This window comes from Juglans microcarpa x Juglans regia, chromosome 1D (genome assembly GCF_004785595.1).
Source record: "Juglans microcarpa x Juglans regia isolate MS1-56 chromosome 1D, Jm3101_v1.0, whole genome shotgun sequence".
Lineage (NCBI taxonomy): Eukaryota > Viridiplantae > Streptophyta > Magnoliopsida > Fagales > Juglandaceae > Juglans > Juglans microcarpa x Juglans regia.
In genome coordinates, this window is record NC_054594.1 from 44,367,551 (window position 1) to 44,387,669 (window position 20,119).

At 35.5% G+C, this 20,119-nt stretch overlaps 1 protein-coding gene and 1 non-coding gene across 5 annotated transcripts; both read right to left on the minus strand.

The window, feature by feature from the left end:
* Positions 1-303: 303 nt before the first annotated feature.
* Positions 304-10,509, minus strand: LOC121258215 (PX domain-containing protein EREX-like). 4 transcript variants are annotated; one of them, XM_041159623.1, is made up of 10 exons: positions 10,046-10,509; positions 9,641-9,751; positions 8,576-8,674; positions 8,371-8,457; positions 5,656-5,764; positions 4,614-5,398; positions 3,143-3,307; positions 2,810-3,052; positions 1,775-1,993; positions 304-733 (listed from the first exon to the last, which is right to left on the minus strand). In XM_041159623.1, exons 1-10 carry the CDS (start codon positions 10,310-10,312, stop codon positions 470-472), a joined length of 2,349 nt encoding a protein of 782 aa, XP_041015557.1. In that variant the 5' UTR covers positions 10,313-10,509; the 3' UTR covers positions 304-469. The 4 variants fall into 4 exon arrangements, with proteins under 4 accessions (XP_041015557.1, XP_041015573.1, XP_041015563.1 ...); XM_041159639.1 differs by having other exon boundaries at positions 9,658-9,751; positions 10,046-10,187; XM_041159629.1 differs by having other exon boundaries at positions 8,576-8,666; positions 10,046-10,187.
* LOC121243593 lies at positions 8,814-8,917 on the minus strand. The gene has a single exon (XR_005936191.1). It is a non-coding gene; the product is annotated as a small nucleolar RNA snoR137 (small nucleolar RNA).
* Positions 10,510-20,119: the final 9,610 nt, after the last annotated feature.

A 20,119-nucleotide genomic window follows, 5' to 3' on the forward strand; every position in this document is an offset into this window, starting at 1 on the left:
GAGTTACGACTCCAGATTATCTTCCAACCACAGCAACTTACCCTTGATTCAGCTAAAACACCAAAGCACCAGCAACAAATTGGCTTGCGAGATCTGTTAAAAAGTTGATTTCCTTGAGAAATTGTGGGGACGGGCTCTATACCGCTTTCCATGAGAGAAGCTCCAGCTGCTTCTCTTAACAAACTAACCCATTAGACTCCAATACAAAGATGAAGAGCAATGGGCTTTGGTAGAGGTCAAGATGAAGTTTTTTGAGCGTTTGCTTGCTCACTGATGGATGAAATTTAATAGGCTCCTGTCAGCTTCTTAAAATAATTTATTTGACAAAACAATAAGATACAGCAATGTGATTTAGGTGCAGAACACCCATATATTTACGGAACTACAAAATTCAATGGGTTTCTATTGCTTTTAGAGGGATGATACCATTTGCCATGCATACAAGTATTAATCTACAAGATCGACCATGTCATCGTTCTAAGAACTTGCTTAGAACAGTTTTCCTCGAAGGAACTTCCTCTTCTTCCTCATCATCTTTCTCAGTTGTAGCATTTGCTAAAGCACAACGGAGAACTGAGTTGACCTGTATCCTTAATCTTGCATTGTCCACAAATACATCAGTCAACATCTTCCTCAACTCATCATCTTTTGTCCTTATATTACTGCCATTTGCACGACTAGTCTCATCCACTGCTGCAACTGCATTTTCTACATCCTGTGCAAGGAGCTGTGCCTGTCCCAATTTCATGAACCACGTGTAATTAAGTCAAGGTTCAGATACACAAAAGATGATAGGAAAAACATCAAAGCAATTTAAAAATAAATTTTAGAGTTTTAAATTTCCATACATATCTAAAATTATAACGTGTCTTTGTTAGATATGAAAGATGGGGGAAAATAGGTGGTCTTTTGGTACATGAATAACTTTCTCAATTCTTATCAGTCTAAACTGCAATCCACGTGCTACAAACAAATCCAAAACATTTTAAAACATGATGCTAGAACTGTATATAGTATTCACAATCATGGGGCTGTTCTGATTTTGTGTGATTTCTATCAATTTCACCCTTCTACTTTTCATGCCCATGGCACACAAATCCATGGGATGAGCACCATTTAGGTTTTCACTCGAGAGGAGAAAAGAGAAAAAACAGATGATCGAAAACTGACATTACACTTCCAAGACAACATCATGGACAAACAAATCAAAGTAGCATAAATTGAAAACTAGTCCTTTCCCTTTTTCACAAGGAGTTATATGAAGATAGTGCCGTCAGTACACTGGCTTTTTTATTACAAGTAAACGAAGATGTTATTAAAAGAAAAACGCAAGTGACATCAGTACACTAGCAAAAGCAGTAAATCGTGTGTATGGCTCGGGGGCCCAGGATACCATCAAATAGAAGCCAGTGAACATGTAAACCTGTAGTGCACCCAAGTAATCATGCGTATATTGAACCTAGGCTGAACCTGAAATACATCTACTTCACAACTGACAGAGTGAACCACTAGATGACAGAGCAGATGGACTTTAACACTTACCCAAACACAATACATTTTTCTTTCCATTGTGGCTTGGTAAGTAAGATTGGTGTACTGATGAATGGTCCAAAAAAATAGGCCACAAGCAACCAATCAAGCTTGTGACCTTGTATCTAGGCCATTAAAATTTTATACCCCAAAGGAACTGGTATTGAAATTAGTGTTCAAAATTGAGATTGCCAAGGGCATAGGACAACAAACAGTAGTACATTGATTCAAGATGTAAAGATACCTCTGCAAGCAGGAGACCAATTCTATTGTCGGATGTTGTCAACAGATCTATTGCATCAGATGGTGATGAAGTGTCCACAGTTAATTTATCTTCCTCTTCAACCAGAAAATTAACACTACACTCCCGAAGCCTTTCACGAAGAATTCCACACTCATGCAGCAACTTTGCATTGGCAGTATTTGCGTTGTCTGTTCTTTGCTTTTCCCTTTGAAGACTCCTCTGGAAGATGCAAGAAACAACAGCATGAAATAGATGGGCACTGCAAATGATCTAAAACAGCATGGAAAATCTAAATACAAACCAAGTAAGATAAGTTATTATAAAGAAATATAGCACCTTTTAATAGGAGTTAGTTAGAAATAATGGGCACAATGAGAGCCCGTACACTAGAACATCCATTAGACTTGGTTGTCTGGTCTTATTCAGTGTTTTTGGTGTGACTAGCACAAATGAGAAGTAATGATGTTGCTTTATAGCACTAATTATTATTTATTAATAGTATAGTAAAATTATAGATGATGTGGCTTAATGACAGCAAAACTTTTGCTTTGAAATTATGTAGTATAAAAATCTGTGAGGGTGTGTGCAAGCTCACATATGCCTAGCCCATTCGATTGGTTGTCTTCTATTCTCAGAAACTAGAATTTCTCCATGACTAACGGTTTGAGACACATAAAGCTTCCAAGACCAAAGCAATTGATATGTACTGATGCTCTAGATAGATAAGTTTGACAGTTCAAACAATATTTAAATATTTATTTTTTCATTCACCTCTACCAAAAGCCACTTCAGATACAACCAACAGTCATTAAAACAACTGACATGTATTGTTTCATGGAAATATGGCCATAAATTTGAGACCATGACTCTGGCCCTACATTTTTTTTTTTTTGTTTTGCACGCAGCAAACTATTCTTCCTTTCATTGGTTATATGTATAAAAATTAGCAAACCCCTAAGAAATGCAGTAAAATCTATCCATAAAGAAAGAACGAGAGACTTCATTAAAAACAAAGTACATAAAAGAAAAGGGCACCTCTACTTCTAGTTTTTCTTTCATTAATCGGCTGAGCTCCTGCTTCAATTCTAACTGAGAACTTCGAAGGGATTTGACCTCTTTAACGAGCAGCTTTACATCTGCCTTTGATTTCACCTCAAATTCTTCTTGATGTTTCTTCAAGTCTTCAAGCTGTTCTCTACCTACATCTAACTCCTGCAGCAGCATTTTGTTCTCCTGAATGATTGCTATTTTTGTTGACTCTGCACGAATTCTTTCATCCTGGAATATTATCGCACATCATTCATCAAAGCTTCAAAAATTGAATAACAAGGAGATCCCAATGAATAATAATGGTAGGAAAGACCAAACCTGTTCAGACTTCAATTTTAGTTCCATCTCCAAGCACTTCCCACGAAGCTCCTCCATATCCCACTGCATTTGTGTAAATCTTTCCCTTTCAGTCAAAACAGCCTGCTCCATGTTATCTTTACAATTCTGTCTAGTAGTTTCAAGTTCCCCTTCCAAATCTTTGACCTATAAAGAACATCCCCATAGATGAATTAAATGGACAGTACGTTACCTAAAATTGATCTTGAAAACATAAAGTACGTCAAGGCCGTCATAAGTAACTTTCTTTTCTCTCTTCTACGCATTAGAATTAAAAGATTTCTATTGTAATTGTGACAGAGAACTTCCCAATTTATAATTATTAATGCATTTTAATTTCCAGATTTTTTGGATGGATTGTCCAAGGCAATATCTGACACATCACCTTTAGCATAATTCCTCTTAATACTAGATTCATAACAATTTATACTCAATTGAAAAATAAGTATGAAATTGAGAAAGGGAAAACCTTATGCTATGAAATAAATGTGCAGAAAGAGTTTGTGGAAGGAAAAGAGCTGAGAGAGGGTGGAGTTGGAACCTCAACTTTTTTCTATAAAGAAAGGGCAAACCTTGGTCTCCATCCAGCGTATATATTGACTGATTCGCAGTCATTATTACGAACCTCAAAATCAAATTACAGTTCTAAACTGAGAAATTGTTTTGGGATGTGCCACTTATAATTTCAAACTTGCTCGACAAGGAGTAGATGCCATACATAATAACAGTCTACTTTCTTTCAAAAAACAACCCCAATCAACACAATTTGAAACGTGGACATTGTTTTTTTTTTTATAAGTAAAAACGTGGACATTTTAAATGTGACATACATCCCTAAGCTCTCTAGTTCTCCAATACCATAGTGGAATTCATTGTGTTCAAGGGGAGAAACTGAGGATATGGCACTTCAAACTCATTCGTGCACAAAAAAGTACATTTCACAATTACAAAAAATAAAAAATCAATTCGAGTAACTGCCTGATGACTAGATCCTGGGGAGTTTAATGTTCAGTGCATTAACATGAGTTTGATCCATGTCCACCAATTCTAATTCTGTATGCACAGACAATATATTTTAAGCATAAAATAACACATCAACAGTTTGTGCCGTATGTCCATTTGGCTTCAATTGATAGTTCTAGTAAGGTAAAAAATAAGACAAAAAGATTACATCAAAAAACAAAAAGGCTCATTTAATCGATCAAACATGTTTAATCCTAGAACAAGTTTTCACGCTCATCTAAAAGAAATCTATCTGCTACTTTCCTCCATTCTCATTGCAATAGAACAAAAAATTTGAATTCAACCATTGAATAAATAATGCTACTAATGTGAGTTTTTTTTAATTAATAATGCTCCTTATGTGAACTGGAAAGGAAAAAATGACCGGGAAACACAGTTAAGAAATAGAATAATGTCAAGAAAAAATGCTTATAACTGTTACAGAATATACCTTTGTCGTGAGGAATTGTCTAACAGCAACTTCTTGATTCAATCTTGCTATAAGGTCCTCCAGGTCAGCTTTTGCTGTGGCTAGTCTCCGCTGCATTGTTACAAGTACCCTGTTCAGTTTATGGCGTTCATCAGATGGAAGAGCAACCAGTACGTGCCTTGGAAGCTGTGAATCTTGATTTGCAAAAGAATCCATGTTTCTCAGAGCTTCAGGACCTTCAGAAGGGTCAAGGTAATCACCAAACAAATTGGCTGCCCCTATATTCAATATTTCACTGGCTCTTGCAGAACTCAAGTCACTTCCAACACTCTCTGTTGAGAGTCTACGAACATGACCATCCAGCTTGCAATCCCCTAGTTCGGAAACAAACTCCGTTCCGTCCATGCGGAGAGTTTTGGCATTAGACGTATTCTCATATACTTCATCCCTGCCTATATTATTGCCCTCATTTCCCATCTGCCTTCTACGCCTTGAAAATCTTTGGAGGCTCTGCTGAATAAACTTTCTGTTAAACATGCCATACTTGACAGTCCCATCGACTGGATCGATTATGTCTTGTTCAGATATGGAACTCTCCAGGCCAAGATCCGCATGACTAGAATTTTCATGCGTTGGTGTTCCAACCTCAGATATTTCATAAGGTGTATCATTACCATGGTCTGATACAATGAATGAACTACCAGCAAGCGCAGAAACATCTGAGTTGGAATGGAACAGAGATAATGGAACCACACCACTGGTTGAAGAATTAACATCTGGTGTTTGCTGGTTCTCATCATAGAATGCTGAAAGTAAAAACCCAAACACAATTAGTTTGGTAGAGTATTATCTGTAAAGTACCTATATTCTACAATTTAATACCAGCACTTGGTTCAATTAAGAATTAAGAAACCAATATGACTAGGTGTAAACTCTTGTATACCCCCTGTTTACTTGGGCTAAACCCATTCTCATTAATAAAATTTGTTACTTATCAAAAAAAGAAAAAGAATTAAGAAACCAATACAATGTTGATTTCAAGATGCATCAAGGAAACACCTACAAGACCTCGCAGCGGCTTCTAGCTCAAGAAAGGTCGCCACCAGAGCACTCCTTGATACATCAATGTCTGACAATAGTTTCTCCATCCAATCCTCCAAGAAACACCTTCTCTGCAACAAACTAACCAATTTGAGGATATTATTGCTGTTATTTTGTGGGGGAAATATGCTTGGTTTTTAAATTCTCATGTAGGGAAATACGCAAAAAATATTTCTTATAAGTAGTTAGCAAATATATCAATTGAAAGAAAAAATAAGGGATGCACACAATCAATGAATGCAGCCAATTTTATACGAGTGAGCCATTGCCCCCCCCCCCCCCCCCAAAAAATTGACATTATTAATTTTTTTTTTATATAATTAGTAAGAGCTTTTATTACCATGAATAGGCACAGCCAAACTACACAGGAAGTAGACAAAGGAAATACCTACTACACTCTAGTAAGCAGGAAAAAGACTAACACAGATTCAGTACATTATCATCATTCCTTACAAAAATCTTAGCCCACAAACACAAAGTAGAAAAGAAAAAATTTCAAAGTCCTCCGAAAGAACACTCTGTCTTCAAAACATCTCACATTCCTTTCCAGCCAAAGACACCACATTACACACAAAGGAATCATTTCTATCTGGTAGCTACACATTTCCTTCCCTCAAAACCTCTCCAAAATGCAAGAAGATCCACAACTTCCTTTGGCATCACCCAATATATACCTGTCCGACCAAGAACCTCATTCCACAAAGACTTTGCCACCTCACCATGAAGAAAGAGATGATTTACAGATTCACCATCCTTCTTGCACATAACACAAAAATCAACAATACACAAACCACGTTTTCTAAGGTTATCCGTGGTCAATACTTTCCCTAGAGCAACCACCCAACTGAAAAACGCCACTTTAGAAGGTACCTTCACTCTCCAAGTGCTTTTCCAAGGAAAAGCACAACCAGGCTGACAAGTCAGCACCTTATAAAAAGAACTAACTGAAAACCTGGAATTTCCAGCATGGTCCCACAGTAAACTGTCCTCTCTTTCCTGCATCACTTTTGAAATTATAAATTCTTCCCAAAAAATCAGAAACAACATTCACTTCCCAGTCATTTACATCTCTGATAAAATCAACATTCCACAGAATACTATTATCCGTACGTTGGAAATAATCTGCCACAGCAGCATTTTGATCCCTTGCAATCCTAAAAAGAGAGGGAAAATCAGATTTGAGAGCTGATTCCCCACACCAAATATCATGCCAAAAAAGAATCATATTCCCTTCCCCCACCTTAAATTTAATATGTTTCAAAGGTTCGAACCTTTCCTAATGAACTTCCATAAACTCACCCCATACGTTCCTCTAACTTCATTAGAACACCAATCCCCCCCACCCACTCCCATATTTATCAGCAACAACATTCTTCCAAAAAGCATCTCTCTACATGATATCTCCAAATCCATTTCCCAAGAAGTGCTTTGTTAAACATCCTCAAATTTCTCACCCTCAATCTTCCACAAGAGATTGGTTGAAAAACCTTATTCCAACTAACCAAATGAAACTTTTTCTCCTCTCCTATACCTCCCCATAAGAAATTACGATAAATTTTCTCAATTCTTTTTGCAACCCCTGCTGGCAAAGGGAAAAGTGAAAGAAAATACGTGGGAAGATTAGACAATGTACTCTTTATCAAGGTAATTCGTCCCCCTTTAGACAAGTATAGCTTTTTCCATCCAGTCAACCTTCTCTCAATCTTCTCAATCACCCCATCCCATATCAAAACAGATTTGTGAGAAGCACCCAACGGAAGACCAAGATACTTCAGCGGCAATGAGGAAATCTTACACTCCAAAATATTAGCCAAATCTGAAATATGGCTACTGCACCCACTGGAACAATTTCAGGCTTGTTAAGGTTAATCCATAGACCCAAGACAGCTTCAAAACATAACAACAAGGCTCTCAAAGATCAAAGATGTTCTTGGTTGGGCTCACAGAAAATTAAAGTGTCATCAGCAAAAAGAAGATGAGATAATTTAATGCTATTCCGATTCTCATTTCCCACCTCAAAACCCGACAAGAACCTTCCTTCTACCACCACTTCAATCATTCTACTCAACGCATCCATGACAAGAACAAAAAGAAAATGAGATAGCGGATCTCCTTGTCTCAAACCACATAAGCTATTAAAAAATCCAACCAGGGTACCATTCACCAAAATAGAAAATCTCGACGTCGAAATGCAATGCTTGATCCACATACACCATTTCTCTCCAAAACTATACATCCCAAGTAAGTACAAGAGGATATCCCAACTAACATGGTCATATGCCTTTTCCATTGACATAAACCCAACGCATATCCTTAGGCATTGTTTTCTTCTTTCCTTCTTTAGTTTTCAGGCCCATATTGGATAAATATTTCCATAAAATTCATGAACTTCAGCAGAAAAATTCAACTCCAAAAACCCATTCACTCCTATTACCAAGGTTAGAGCAAAAAAGAGGAAACCTAAGGGAAAACTCAAAACATTCCTTCAGTTGATCGGGAATTTTTTCGTAAAGAGATTATGAGAATCGGTATCACAATTCCCATAATGAATTTCTATTATAATGCGTCTCAAAGAGTATAGTTAAATATAGAATTCATAAATCACTTCTGAATTCACAAAATCATTAAAGAAAATAGAGTTTCTAAAGAGACTATGATAGAAAAACTTGTAATCTACCTCTTCCAACAGAGTTCGGCTTTTTATTTTCAACATCTTCTTTGGAGGAGCTGGAGGCAGATATTTTGAAGGAAATGCCTTTTTGACCTACAAAGCAAAAGAATGATTATGTCTTCCAACCACAATATCCAAATGATATGATGTGTTAAGCACAGCAGAGGGTAACAAAACAAAAAAATAAAAAAACATAGGAAATGCCACTCACTTCAGAATAAAGCTTTAAAAAATCGTTAAATCTTCTTAATATCCCTCGAATAGTGGTGATCCCTTCTGGCGATTGTATACCAACTTGAATCCTGTAAAACTGTTCTCTATGAATGTTAAAATAGAAAATAAGTGGTGTTTATTAACCACAAAGTATGCAGAACCAGACCAAATACTACTAAAACACCTCCAATGGCAGATTTACTGATAATATAACTTATTTTTTAAAAAAATTAGTTGAATGTACTAGGAGACAGGTAGCACAGTGCAATAACAAAAAGCATACACTGCACTGTTTAATACTGAGAAAGAAATAATTTATTTCCAATAACTATTAAAAAACCTCATTGGTCTTGCAAATGAGATAAGTCAGCTATGAGTAACTACAGAAACAAACCATTCTCTGAAATCATGTAATTGCCAAAGCATAACTTATGAAACTATTTGTAATAAGGAACACAAAGGAGTGAAGAAAACGTATGATACATATTACAGCCATGCATTCATATTAGAGGCCTAATAAAAATGAAGGGTAAAACTAGACAGCTTCAAGTCCAACAACTCGGTTATAAACAAAAGAAAAAAAAACGAAATTTATTTTCTTATGGAACATATTTTTACTTGCTTTATATAGACAAGTCAGCATAAAGATGACACAAAACAGGCACAAAAGTTCCTTGAAACTCAAGTTGCATTACCAGTAGCTACTACCCTAAATTATAATACCAGATACTTTTTGGGTCATTTTGGGCAAGGTGTTTTCTTGCATACATTCAGTGCACTTGGTTTCTCCTTTTGATATATATAATTTTTACTTATCAAAAAAAAAAAAAAAAAAAAAAGACAAGATTGAAGACCTTCCAAGAAATCAAAATTGAAACAATGAACGGGGAGAAAAAGAAGATGGATAACTATAATAACACTAGAAACCTGCAACAACATCAGAAAGTAACTGCCAGAACGAACACTTAAAGACACACACCTCTAAAATTAATAACCAACACTAATCAAACTTGAAAATAGCTAAGTGTTTCAATTTAAAATGATAAATTAACAATAGATATACCACCACAGGATCTGAACCTCTTGATTTGGAGAGGAAAATCCAAGAGGGAATTGAGATGCAGTAACTCCAACCAGTATGGAAATCAAGTGGCCAGACAGTGTCACGGCCATCCTACATTCAAAGAGTGGAAATATCATCACAAACCGAAAAATTTATATAACAGGCTAACAGCCTCAATTCTAAGCACGGAGAAAGCAACAATTCTCCAAACCAGGTGATCTAAGCTACCGTATAAATCAGTGATGTAAATCAAATTCAATAATTTCAAAGAAATCAACAACTTCACCGGATCAAATGTTCAGCTCAAAAAAAACTTACCAGATTAACCTAACCAGCTGATTACAATTCAACCCCATAAGAAAGAAAAATAAAAAAGGGTCGATCAAACATGAAAAAGAAGAGTACCCATTTGCGAGGAGGGGGGCTCCAATCCATGCCTAAAGGAAGCGGCGACTTGCCGTCGTGGCGGTGCTTGGGAGGGCTGCGATTGGGCATCAAGCGGTTACCCGAATCGCCCTTGTTGGTGTCCAGATGATCGTCGTCGTCGTCGTAACGGTTAGTCGTGGAATTGGAAGAGGAATAAGACCGGCGATGAGAGAAGGGTTGAAAGATAGGATCGGAGAAATCGAGGTCATAGTCCAAAGGGGAAAGGCCGTGCGTGTACATATCCATTTCGATCCGTACGTTGTGATTGTACTTGCGTCTCTTTTCTTCACCGAGTTGCTTACTCTGATAAATCTTGAAGAGAGAGAGAGCGAAAGAGAATCGAAGCCTTTCGAAACTGAACGATTCGTTCAAAATTGGGGTTCCACGGAGTTCGGTGGTCTTTCTGAGCTTTTCTCGCCTGGTAAAGACCGCATTCTTGTCTCTGGAGTAGTTAGATTTTCAGATTTTCACTTATTTATAGCAAAACGAAAAATAATTTTTAAAAAATAAATTATCTCAAAATCTTGTTTTAAGAAATATCTTATTAAATCAAATTAATTAAAAACTTATTATAATCAAAATAATTAAATTTTAACTTTCAATTTTTTTTTTTATGTTTTTTATTATTAATTTATTTTGATTATTTTAATTCTTAGAGAAATTTGTTATTAAAATTGGAGTGATAATTTAAAAGAGTAGGCGTGGAGTAACGTGTATTTTCTCTAATCATATTCTAAATATCCTCTTATTTTTATTTAAATAAGGTCTATTGAGAGGTATATTCCATCTAATAGGCCATCGTGGCTAACAAGTGATAAGTATAAAATTTGATCTACCAATTACAAACGCACACATGCGCATATATTTAAAGTGATTATCGTTGAATAAGAAAGAACAATTCCGGTGTTGGCATTGGGAAGCTTTGAGAAATTTCTCAAGGAAGTCTTATACGTGTATCATCACTTAATGATTCGTTAATTTTATAATTTTATTTAAATATTTAAATATGCCTGCATTTAAATACAATGATAAAAATAATAAATAATATGTTAATTAAAATTTCCCTATAACATTTATCTTTTAGAATTATTATCAAGATTTCTTCACCAAGCGTTATAAGATCTTTTTCGCTTTTATTTCTATAAATTAAAATGACTGAAACAAACAATAAAGCAATAGTATCGCGGAAAGTGGTGAGCTTATGAGTAGAGGAACCCCACACAAAATGCTTCCAAATTTCCAATGCCAATGAAGTTTCCTAAGCGACTACAAAGTACAAGAGGACAAAAAAAAATCTCATGTGCCTTGTTTGGCAGAGTAGGCTTTCGGCTTTGTTTAGATTTAGAATTCAATTTATCTCAATTTATCTTATCTCATATAATTATTATAATTTTTTAAATAAAATATAATAAATAATTTAATTTTTTTAAATCTCAAAATAAAAATAATATTTTAACAATATTTTATTTAATTTTTAACTTTCATATTAACTCAATATCCAAACCTCCTCCACCGTAAAGGTTTCTTTCCGGAGTTTTAATTTTTTTCCGATTTATCTCCACCAACTTCATGATCAAAAGTAGCAAGAGTTGTTTTCCTTTCGATGTTCCCGACTCTCCCATTGATTTCTTTTCTCTCATTTCATTTTCCTTTTGACTAATACAATAGGAAAGTATTAGGCATACAGATAAATTTCAAATCAAATTTGTTAATTTATAAATTTACTTCATATTTATTTTATAAACAGACTATTTTTATTAATTTATTATATTTGGGTCTTGGATCCAACCCATATTGCACACCCTGCATTAAGGGTGATACCGCCCCCGCATATGCGGGGGTGGGGAATTTCTCCCCGGACCCCACCCCCACATGGCGGGGCGGGGTCCCTCGTCTGCTGGGGCGGGGTGCAGGGGTGGATCCCCACCCGTCAGCACCCCCCGTACCCCATACTGGGCCTTTGGCCCAGTACATTTTTCTGGGCCCTAAATGGCCCAGAATCAGTTTTTGGGCCACTTTGAGCCCAGAATTCGTTTTTGGGCCATTTGAGCCCATTATTTAGATTAAAAAGTATATAGATTTAAAAATAGGAAAATATATATATATATATAGAATCATAGATTGAACTATTACGTTATTAACTAATTAAGTAGTAATCATCACTAAGGCAGTAAGGTACTATGCTAAAATATTTTGTTTACAATTATACAAATTAAGAGAACTAATAAACTATTACACTATTAAAAAGTAAAAACTCCTCTAAAAGAAATAAATATTACAAATTGTACAATTAACTATTGTAGCAACATTACAATTAATTATAAATTAACAAAATCATAATTTTTCAATTTGATCAATTTGATTTTGGGGTGGAGCCGTAGCGGTGAGTTCACTGAGTGGTGAGTTATGTCGATTGCTGTGAGACTGAAAATCAAGATCATAAAAGTCAATAAGTTATAAAACCTGAAATATTAATAAGTTAAAAATAAAACAAATTAGAATTAAAAAGTTATAAAGATGAAACAAAATTTTAAATGCAAAAAACAATTATGGAAGAAATTGTGCAAACCATGACAATGGTGGGTCCAATTCAAAGTCATACTGCATCGAAGGTAGCCGTAGACGTCGTCTCATGTATCACTATAAGTATTAAATTTGAAATCAAATTAATGAATACCAATTAAATGAAAATAAATAAATTAAAATAAGAAATTAGAAAATGAAATTAAAATAAATACCAGATCCAGACTGATCATCACTATCCTCTTCGACGTCGGCCTTCTCATACTCAAAAACATCTGAAACATGAATTGGAGTTCCCTTGATCCAATTCTGCGTGCAAATCAAAGCCTCCACAGTGACATGAGCTAATGAACTCCGAAATGAATTTAATACACGTCCTCCTGTGCTAAAGGCCGACTTTGAGGCTACTGTGCTAACAGGGATGGCCAAAAGTGTGCGGGCTATCTCTCAAAGGATGAGATACTTCACGGCATTCACCTTCCACCAACTTAATATATCGAAATCTCGTGAAAATGGTAGAATCTCTGCTGCTAAGTATCTGTCTATCTCTGGCTGAGCCTCTACGGAACTCCGAAGGAAGGGGGTCTGCTCATACCTCTCACCCCACTCCAATCTACGTCTTTTCCCAACCTCGACTTCAGGAAACTGTGAGCTTGAGGCTGAGGAGGTAGGTGTAGGTGCCGCAATATTACCACCCCGCAGGGTGGAAAACTCATCAAATAATCTAGTAAGGGTTTCTCGAACCCTTGCTGCAATAAGCTCTGCCCATACTTGCCCGTACGCAAGGCCCAATCCAAATATCATGCCATCCAACTTATACCTCGGGTCAAAGACGACAGCTACATATAACAAAATATTAGCATTCGTTAAATCTCCCCAATACTTGTCGTACTTTGTCCTCATAATCAATGACATCTCCTGCATCCTAATGTGACCACCTGCGACCATGTCATCTAATTCTTCTTTTACCCTACATATTTGCTGACATACAACATTGGATGTAGGGTACAAAGTTCCAGATAGCCTCGTGGTGACATCGTAAAAAAGCTTCAAAAACTCTACAAAATTAGTTACAATTTCCCAATCATCCTCTACGGGTTTCCCCAATCCCCCGTGATCATCAAAATATTTAACATATTGGATGTCTTCGTCACCCAATAATGTAAATGCCAGCTTATATTCTTGGGCCGCCTCCAACATCAGAAATGTTGAGTTCCATCGTGTAGGCATATCAGTACAAAGGCCCATCTTAGATGTTAGGCCCGCAGATCTCGCAGTAACCTTGAATTTGTCCAACCTTGAAGGAGAAGATCTCACCCATCTCACAGCAGTCCTAACCAGAGCAATCGAGTCATGAAGATCCCTCAAACCATCAGTGACAATCAGATTCAGAATATGTGCCGCACATCTCACATGCAGACACTCACCACCCATGAGTGTCTTATTTGCCTCTCTAAGATAGGTCTTTAGATGTCCCAATGCAACATCGTTAGACGAGGCATTATCGACTGTGACTGTAACCACTCGGGTCAACCCTCATTCCTTTATTGCGGCCTCCAAGGCCTTTCCAATTGTCTCACCTTTATGATCGGTGATTTTACAAAATTTTATAATTTTCTTTTGCAATGTCCAATGACAATCAATAAAATGCACAGTCAAAGACATATAATTAAAATTTTGGATCGATGTCCAAGTGTCAGTGGTGAGACAAACAAATTGATCCGCCAATTGACCCCTCAACTTCTCCTTTTCAATGTAATAATATTTTTTTACATCATTTGTCACCGTGTGGCGAGAAGGAATATTAAACCTTGGTTCCAAGTAGCGAGAATACGCTTGGAACCCTTTCCCATCAACAATTTGAAAATGTAGCTCATCCATTATGATCATACGAGCTAGGTGTCTTCTACACTCATCGGGATCATACTCAGTATACCATCTCAAAGTTGCACCCCCACTAGTCCCATCTGCCATTTTTTAAAGTCCAATTTCTAGCCTAGATTGACTTTTGTCTTGTAATGATCTTAATATTGGACTTTTTTTGCATTGCTCTTCTAAGTGCACCTTTAATTGTGAGGTGCCATGTTTCCTATAGTGACATCCATAAATTTTCCCATAATAGTTACACTTGGCTTGGGGGTTACTTGAGTCACCACCCTCTAGTTTGGTGAAATGACTCCAAACTATTGAAGCAGGTTTCTTGCTGGGCTTGGGGGTGGGGGTGGGGCAAGGTGCCGTAGGGCTAGGGGTAGGGGTTTGAGTAGGAGGGGTAGGTGTAGATGTAGGTGTAGGTGTAGGTGTAGGTGTAGGTGTAGGGGTAGGGGTAGGGGTGCCCTAGGCCTGGAAATGAGAGCTCGCACTAGAATCTGCTAGCATATCCATGAATTCAAGCAAACAACAAATCTGAAATTATAGAAAACATAACAAATATATAATGAACATAAAAAAAAAGTAGAATAAAAAATTAGACCATATAATTCATCAAACAATTGTAAAAAATTTAAAGTCATAAATTTTAGGCATTAAAAAGACACATGAATTATTCAAGTTATAAAAAGACTTATAGTGGTTTTAGTTATTTTTTATTGTACTATTTTAATTATTTTCCCGAACTCAAAACAGACAAATTTGAACCAACATATTAAGAAAAATGATCACATCCAAGCATATTAAGTTAAATAAATAAATTAAATACAATACAATAAAAATGAAACGTCTAGAAATAAACTCGAAATAAGGGATGTGATGTTGATATGAATGAATAATAATGATTATGGTCGCTTTACAAAAGGATGGATGTCCATATCGATAATGGGCATGCACCATAATTATTGTGTTAGTATGAATGTTCCAAATTTGTTGAGGGCTTTGTCTTGTCACCCTAAATGCTTTCTTTTTACTAAAACGACATGTTTATGCAAATTCTCTTTTGTGTTCAAATGAATTTGACATTCATAATATATATATATATATATATATATATATATATATATATATAACTTGAAAGACTAAAGCATAGCAACTATATAAATTATAATGAACATAAAAAAAAAGTAGAATAAAAAAAAGTACCACTTGACATTCATAATTTCATATATATATATATAAATATATATATATATATATATTTCATCTTAATTCATTATATTGAATTTCGAAATACCCTAGTGCATTTTTTTTTTTTTTTTTGTTCAATTTGGTAGGAAACATGAAATTCTGTTTTTAAACCCCTAAATTAATTTTTTAAACCCCTAGTGCATAGCAATTTTAAAGATTAAACCCCTAAATTAATTTAGGGTTTCGGATTGGAGCCCTAAAATCCGAAACCCTAAATTAATTTAGGGCTCCAATCCGAATTAATTAGACACAATAATATTGAAATTCAGTGATTTACACACATTATATAATGCAAAAAAAAAAAAAAAAAACAATTCACAGCACACAATTCACGGGTCATAGGAGTCATTCAAAATTTCAAAGTTCAAACCACATGCACAATCTAAACTCCACAGCACACAATTCACAAAATCCCATCCTCCATCTCCGATAAACCCCATCCTTCCTCCAATCTCCATTAAATATGTAAATCACAAAAAAATTAAAGTGTCGAATTTGGGTTTCTTACCTTCGGAGATGAAGAGAGAGGAACCGGGTGAGAGTCCGAGTCGTGCGACGGGGATGGCAATGCAGATAGTCGGACCGGGCGGCGGCTGCGAGAAGTAACTCAGAGAGAGAGAGAGGCGAGAGCGACTGAGAGTGAGCGAGGCTGCGAGGGAGAAGAAGAAATCGGGGGGCAGAGGCGAGAAAGGGGGGGCTGGGTTTCAGTTTTAAGTCTGGGAATTTTAAACCCAGGCATGAAACGACGTCGTTTCATGCCTGGGTTTTTTTTTTTTTTTAATATATATGTAAATAACGTATATAATATAATTATATATAATTATAATTATATCTATATATCCGGGGCGGGGCGGGGATCACCCCAGCCCGCCCCCCTGGATGTTGCCCCAGATACGGGCGGGTGGCCCCGCCGCCTGCATCTGACGGGCGGGGTGATCCGCCCCGCCTAACGGATGCGGGGCGGAAGCGGGGCGGGGCAGCAGGGGCGGGGACCCGCTGCCCACCTCTACCCTGCATTGAGCTTTTAAGCCCCAACATTATTGGTTATGTTGGGTTTTTTCTCAACTATTTACGTGTGAAATTATTAATTATTCTAAAAGTTTAAGTTGATTGAAATAGATAGATTTTATTATTTATATTTATATCTTAACACTCTCTCTTATACAGAAGTCAGACTTCCCTTCAACGAATGGGTCCAACAACAATCATGCATGCTAGGGATTTTCTCACTTGTCGAGCCCTCTAGTGCTCTCATAGGCCCCATGGTGATTGGGTCCATTTGTTAAGATGCTTTCTTTGCAACATACTTTGTGTATAATAGATGGTGTTATGGCACTCAACGCTATGCATATTATTGCTATTGGTGGTATCCAGATGATGTTGGTATTGCTTTCATGGGTTTGAATATTTAATAACATGAGATAAAATGTGGAGTTGGAATTCGAATTCAACATTTATTTTTTGATATTATGTAAAATGATAATTTATTTCAACAAATTTAAACGGATGAAATAATTAAATTTTATTATTCATATATCTATCTTAACCTTACGTATTAGATTTTATCCACGTCAAATTAAATATTTGTTAAAAAAGAAGAAGAAAGTAAGAAAGGCACAGAATTTCCCTGTAGGATGCAGCATTCTTCTGGCAACGGCAGAGTGCCCGTGCCACGAATCCAACCGCCCGTGACTCGTTAAAATCGACCTCGTGAATAACAAGCAGCCATCATTACTTTACTTTTTGCGAGTACAATCTACCATTATCAACTCTCAAATCCGAGGCCATTAAATTATCCTTATCCTCATTTGCATAAATCGGCTTCAATTTTTGCCATTTCCATGCTATTTCCTTTCAAATGGTTAATTTAGAAGCATCTAAGGGTACGTTGGCTTCGTCAATCCATATCAATTTATTTTAATTTATTATTATAATTTTTTTAAATTTTAATATAAAATATAATAAACAATTCAACTTTTTTAAATTTTAAAATAATAATAATATTAAAAAATAATATTCTAACAATATTTTATTATATCAACTCAACTCAGTTTAACATCTAAATACAGCCTAAATATTCTAAATTGCTCCAACTAGTGAAACAAAGTATCATGTATCTTAAATCCACCCCCAAAAAAAAAAAATAGAATTTCAAATAAAGAAATACTCTAACCACAACATGATTATATAAAAATAATTTCATAAATTGACGTAATTTGATATGGTTTGTTAGACTGTAAATTTAATTTTATTGTAAAGCATATATGATGGATCCCATAAAGTCACGTCAATTTGTATAATTATTTTTGTGTAATCCCTTTATGACTGTAGCACTCTTTGTCCAAATAATGATTGTTAATTGTGTGTAATGACCGTAGCTATTAATATGGGCATAGTTTCAAGAGGAATGTTTTATGCATTAATTAACAAATGGATTCCCTAGCCAGAATTATAATTTTTGATACACAATAAATACAATTATCAATCCTAGCTAAGTGCTTGGTTAGCTCTAAGGCATGATCTGTTGTGCTATGGGCATAGTTTCTAGGGGGGGAGAATGCTTTGTTTTAGTTCCAAATCTAATGTAATTGCAAACACTAATGTTGGGGGACCATACAAGGTCGAGGAATAATAATATCCAGCCTCTGCATAAAATAAAATAAAAACAAAAAAAAATTGATAATGAGCACGTGTTTGCATGTGATGGGATGGGTTATTTTTATAGTTTTCTACAGTACTTAATGTCTTTGTCCTTTGTTTTTTCTTTGGTTTGTACATTACATAAAATGCTCTACTTTTTTTGTTGGTTTTCCTCTCAACCCATGTCGCATGCGCATACAATCTACTGAGAGGTGGGGCACTCGCAAACAAATGGTGGCATGCACCAACCATGGTAGTTTCTGTTCATATGGTACGCCTTCGTGAATGAACTCTGCAGTCCACTAGTCTTCCACATCTCCTATATATATGCTAGGGATCCTCAAAGACAATCTCTCTCTCTCTCTGTTCTCCATCTAACTAAATGTTAAAGATGGGTGAAGGTCATCATGAAGGTGTCCCAAGTCCTTTCATGCTTTTCCACGGCTTTCTTGAACTTCATCTCCTTGACTCTCCCTTCCAGCATCTAGATGGAGCGTACGTACAAGTTCAAGAAAGCTGTGGGAGAACATGGCAAGCCTGGACTTAATTGCTCTGCATCTGGTTTTACCCTAATACGATTTCTCTTTAGAGTTAACTACTTATCAAGACAGACGTTCTTGTATATATATAAATATGGTTTGTATCTTCCTCCTCCTTCTTCTTCTTTTTTCTTTCTCTCTTTGATAAGTTCTCAATTTATTCTCTTCAAATTCCACACCCACTGTGCATTTCTTCTGTTGCAATCCATGTTTTGTTTCAAAAAACGAGTTCATTCGCTTCCATCTTGCGCAAGTGAATACAATTCAATGAATTGTCAGGTACTTCACACAAAACGTATGTAAGATCGGTGGTATTCTTATGGTTCCATGCTAATTCATGTGATAACTTCGATAATTCCAGACCCACTTTAACTATTATTCTCTCTCTTACTTCATTTATGCTTACACTTCGCGAATATATTTATTCTTTGTTTCATTTTCTTTTTTCCCCTCCCAAAATGTATTGGAAGTCGGTAGACGCATTAGGAAATTCTGAATCAAACGATGATGGATGCGTGTGTTTATCCGTGGATTGGATTGCGATTGTAGTTAATTTTATTTTTAAATTTTCTTAAATTTATAATAATATTCTTATTAAAATTGTACTTTTTTCTATTTAATGAAAGGTTTGCACATACATTCTCTATTAAAATTTTTCTTATCTATTTGTATCTTCTTTTTGTTTATCATCAGACAATTAGGACTCGTTTGTTTTGAGATGAAATTATATGAGTTGAGATAATAATTGAAAATTGAATAAAATATTATTACAATATATATTTTTAATATTATTTTTGTTTTAAAATTTAAAAAAATTGTAATAATTAGATGATATGAGATGATAATAATTTGTAAAAACAAACGAGGTCTTCATTTTCGTCTGCATCATGTTTCTCTTTCCGAGAAAGAGTATATTCTGGTCCATTAATGTTTTGTTGCACCAACAAAAAAGAAGAGCTAATTAAATTAGTTGCATGTGCAAAGTAGCTAATAAAATGTTAAAAACTGAGTTCCATAAGATGGTGAAAAAAGAAAGATGATTTGCATTTGAGTCAAACCAACCTTATCTCTATATTTAGCTTCAACTATTAATCAATCTAATCATTTTTTATTCTTTATTTCTCCCTCCTTCTCTCTTTCCTTATTATTTTTACAAATTTATTTTCATTTGCCTATATATATATATATATATATTGCTTTGTTTTTAGTGATAAAAAAAATCACCCTTAATTCT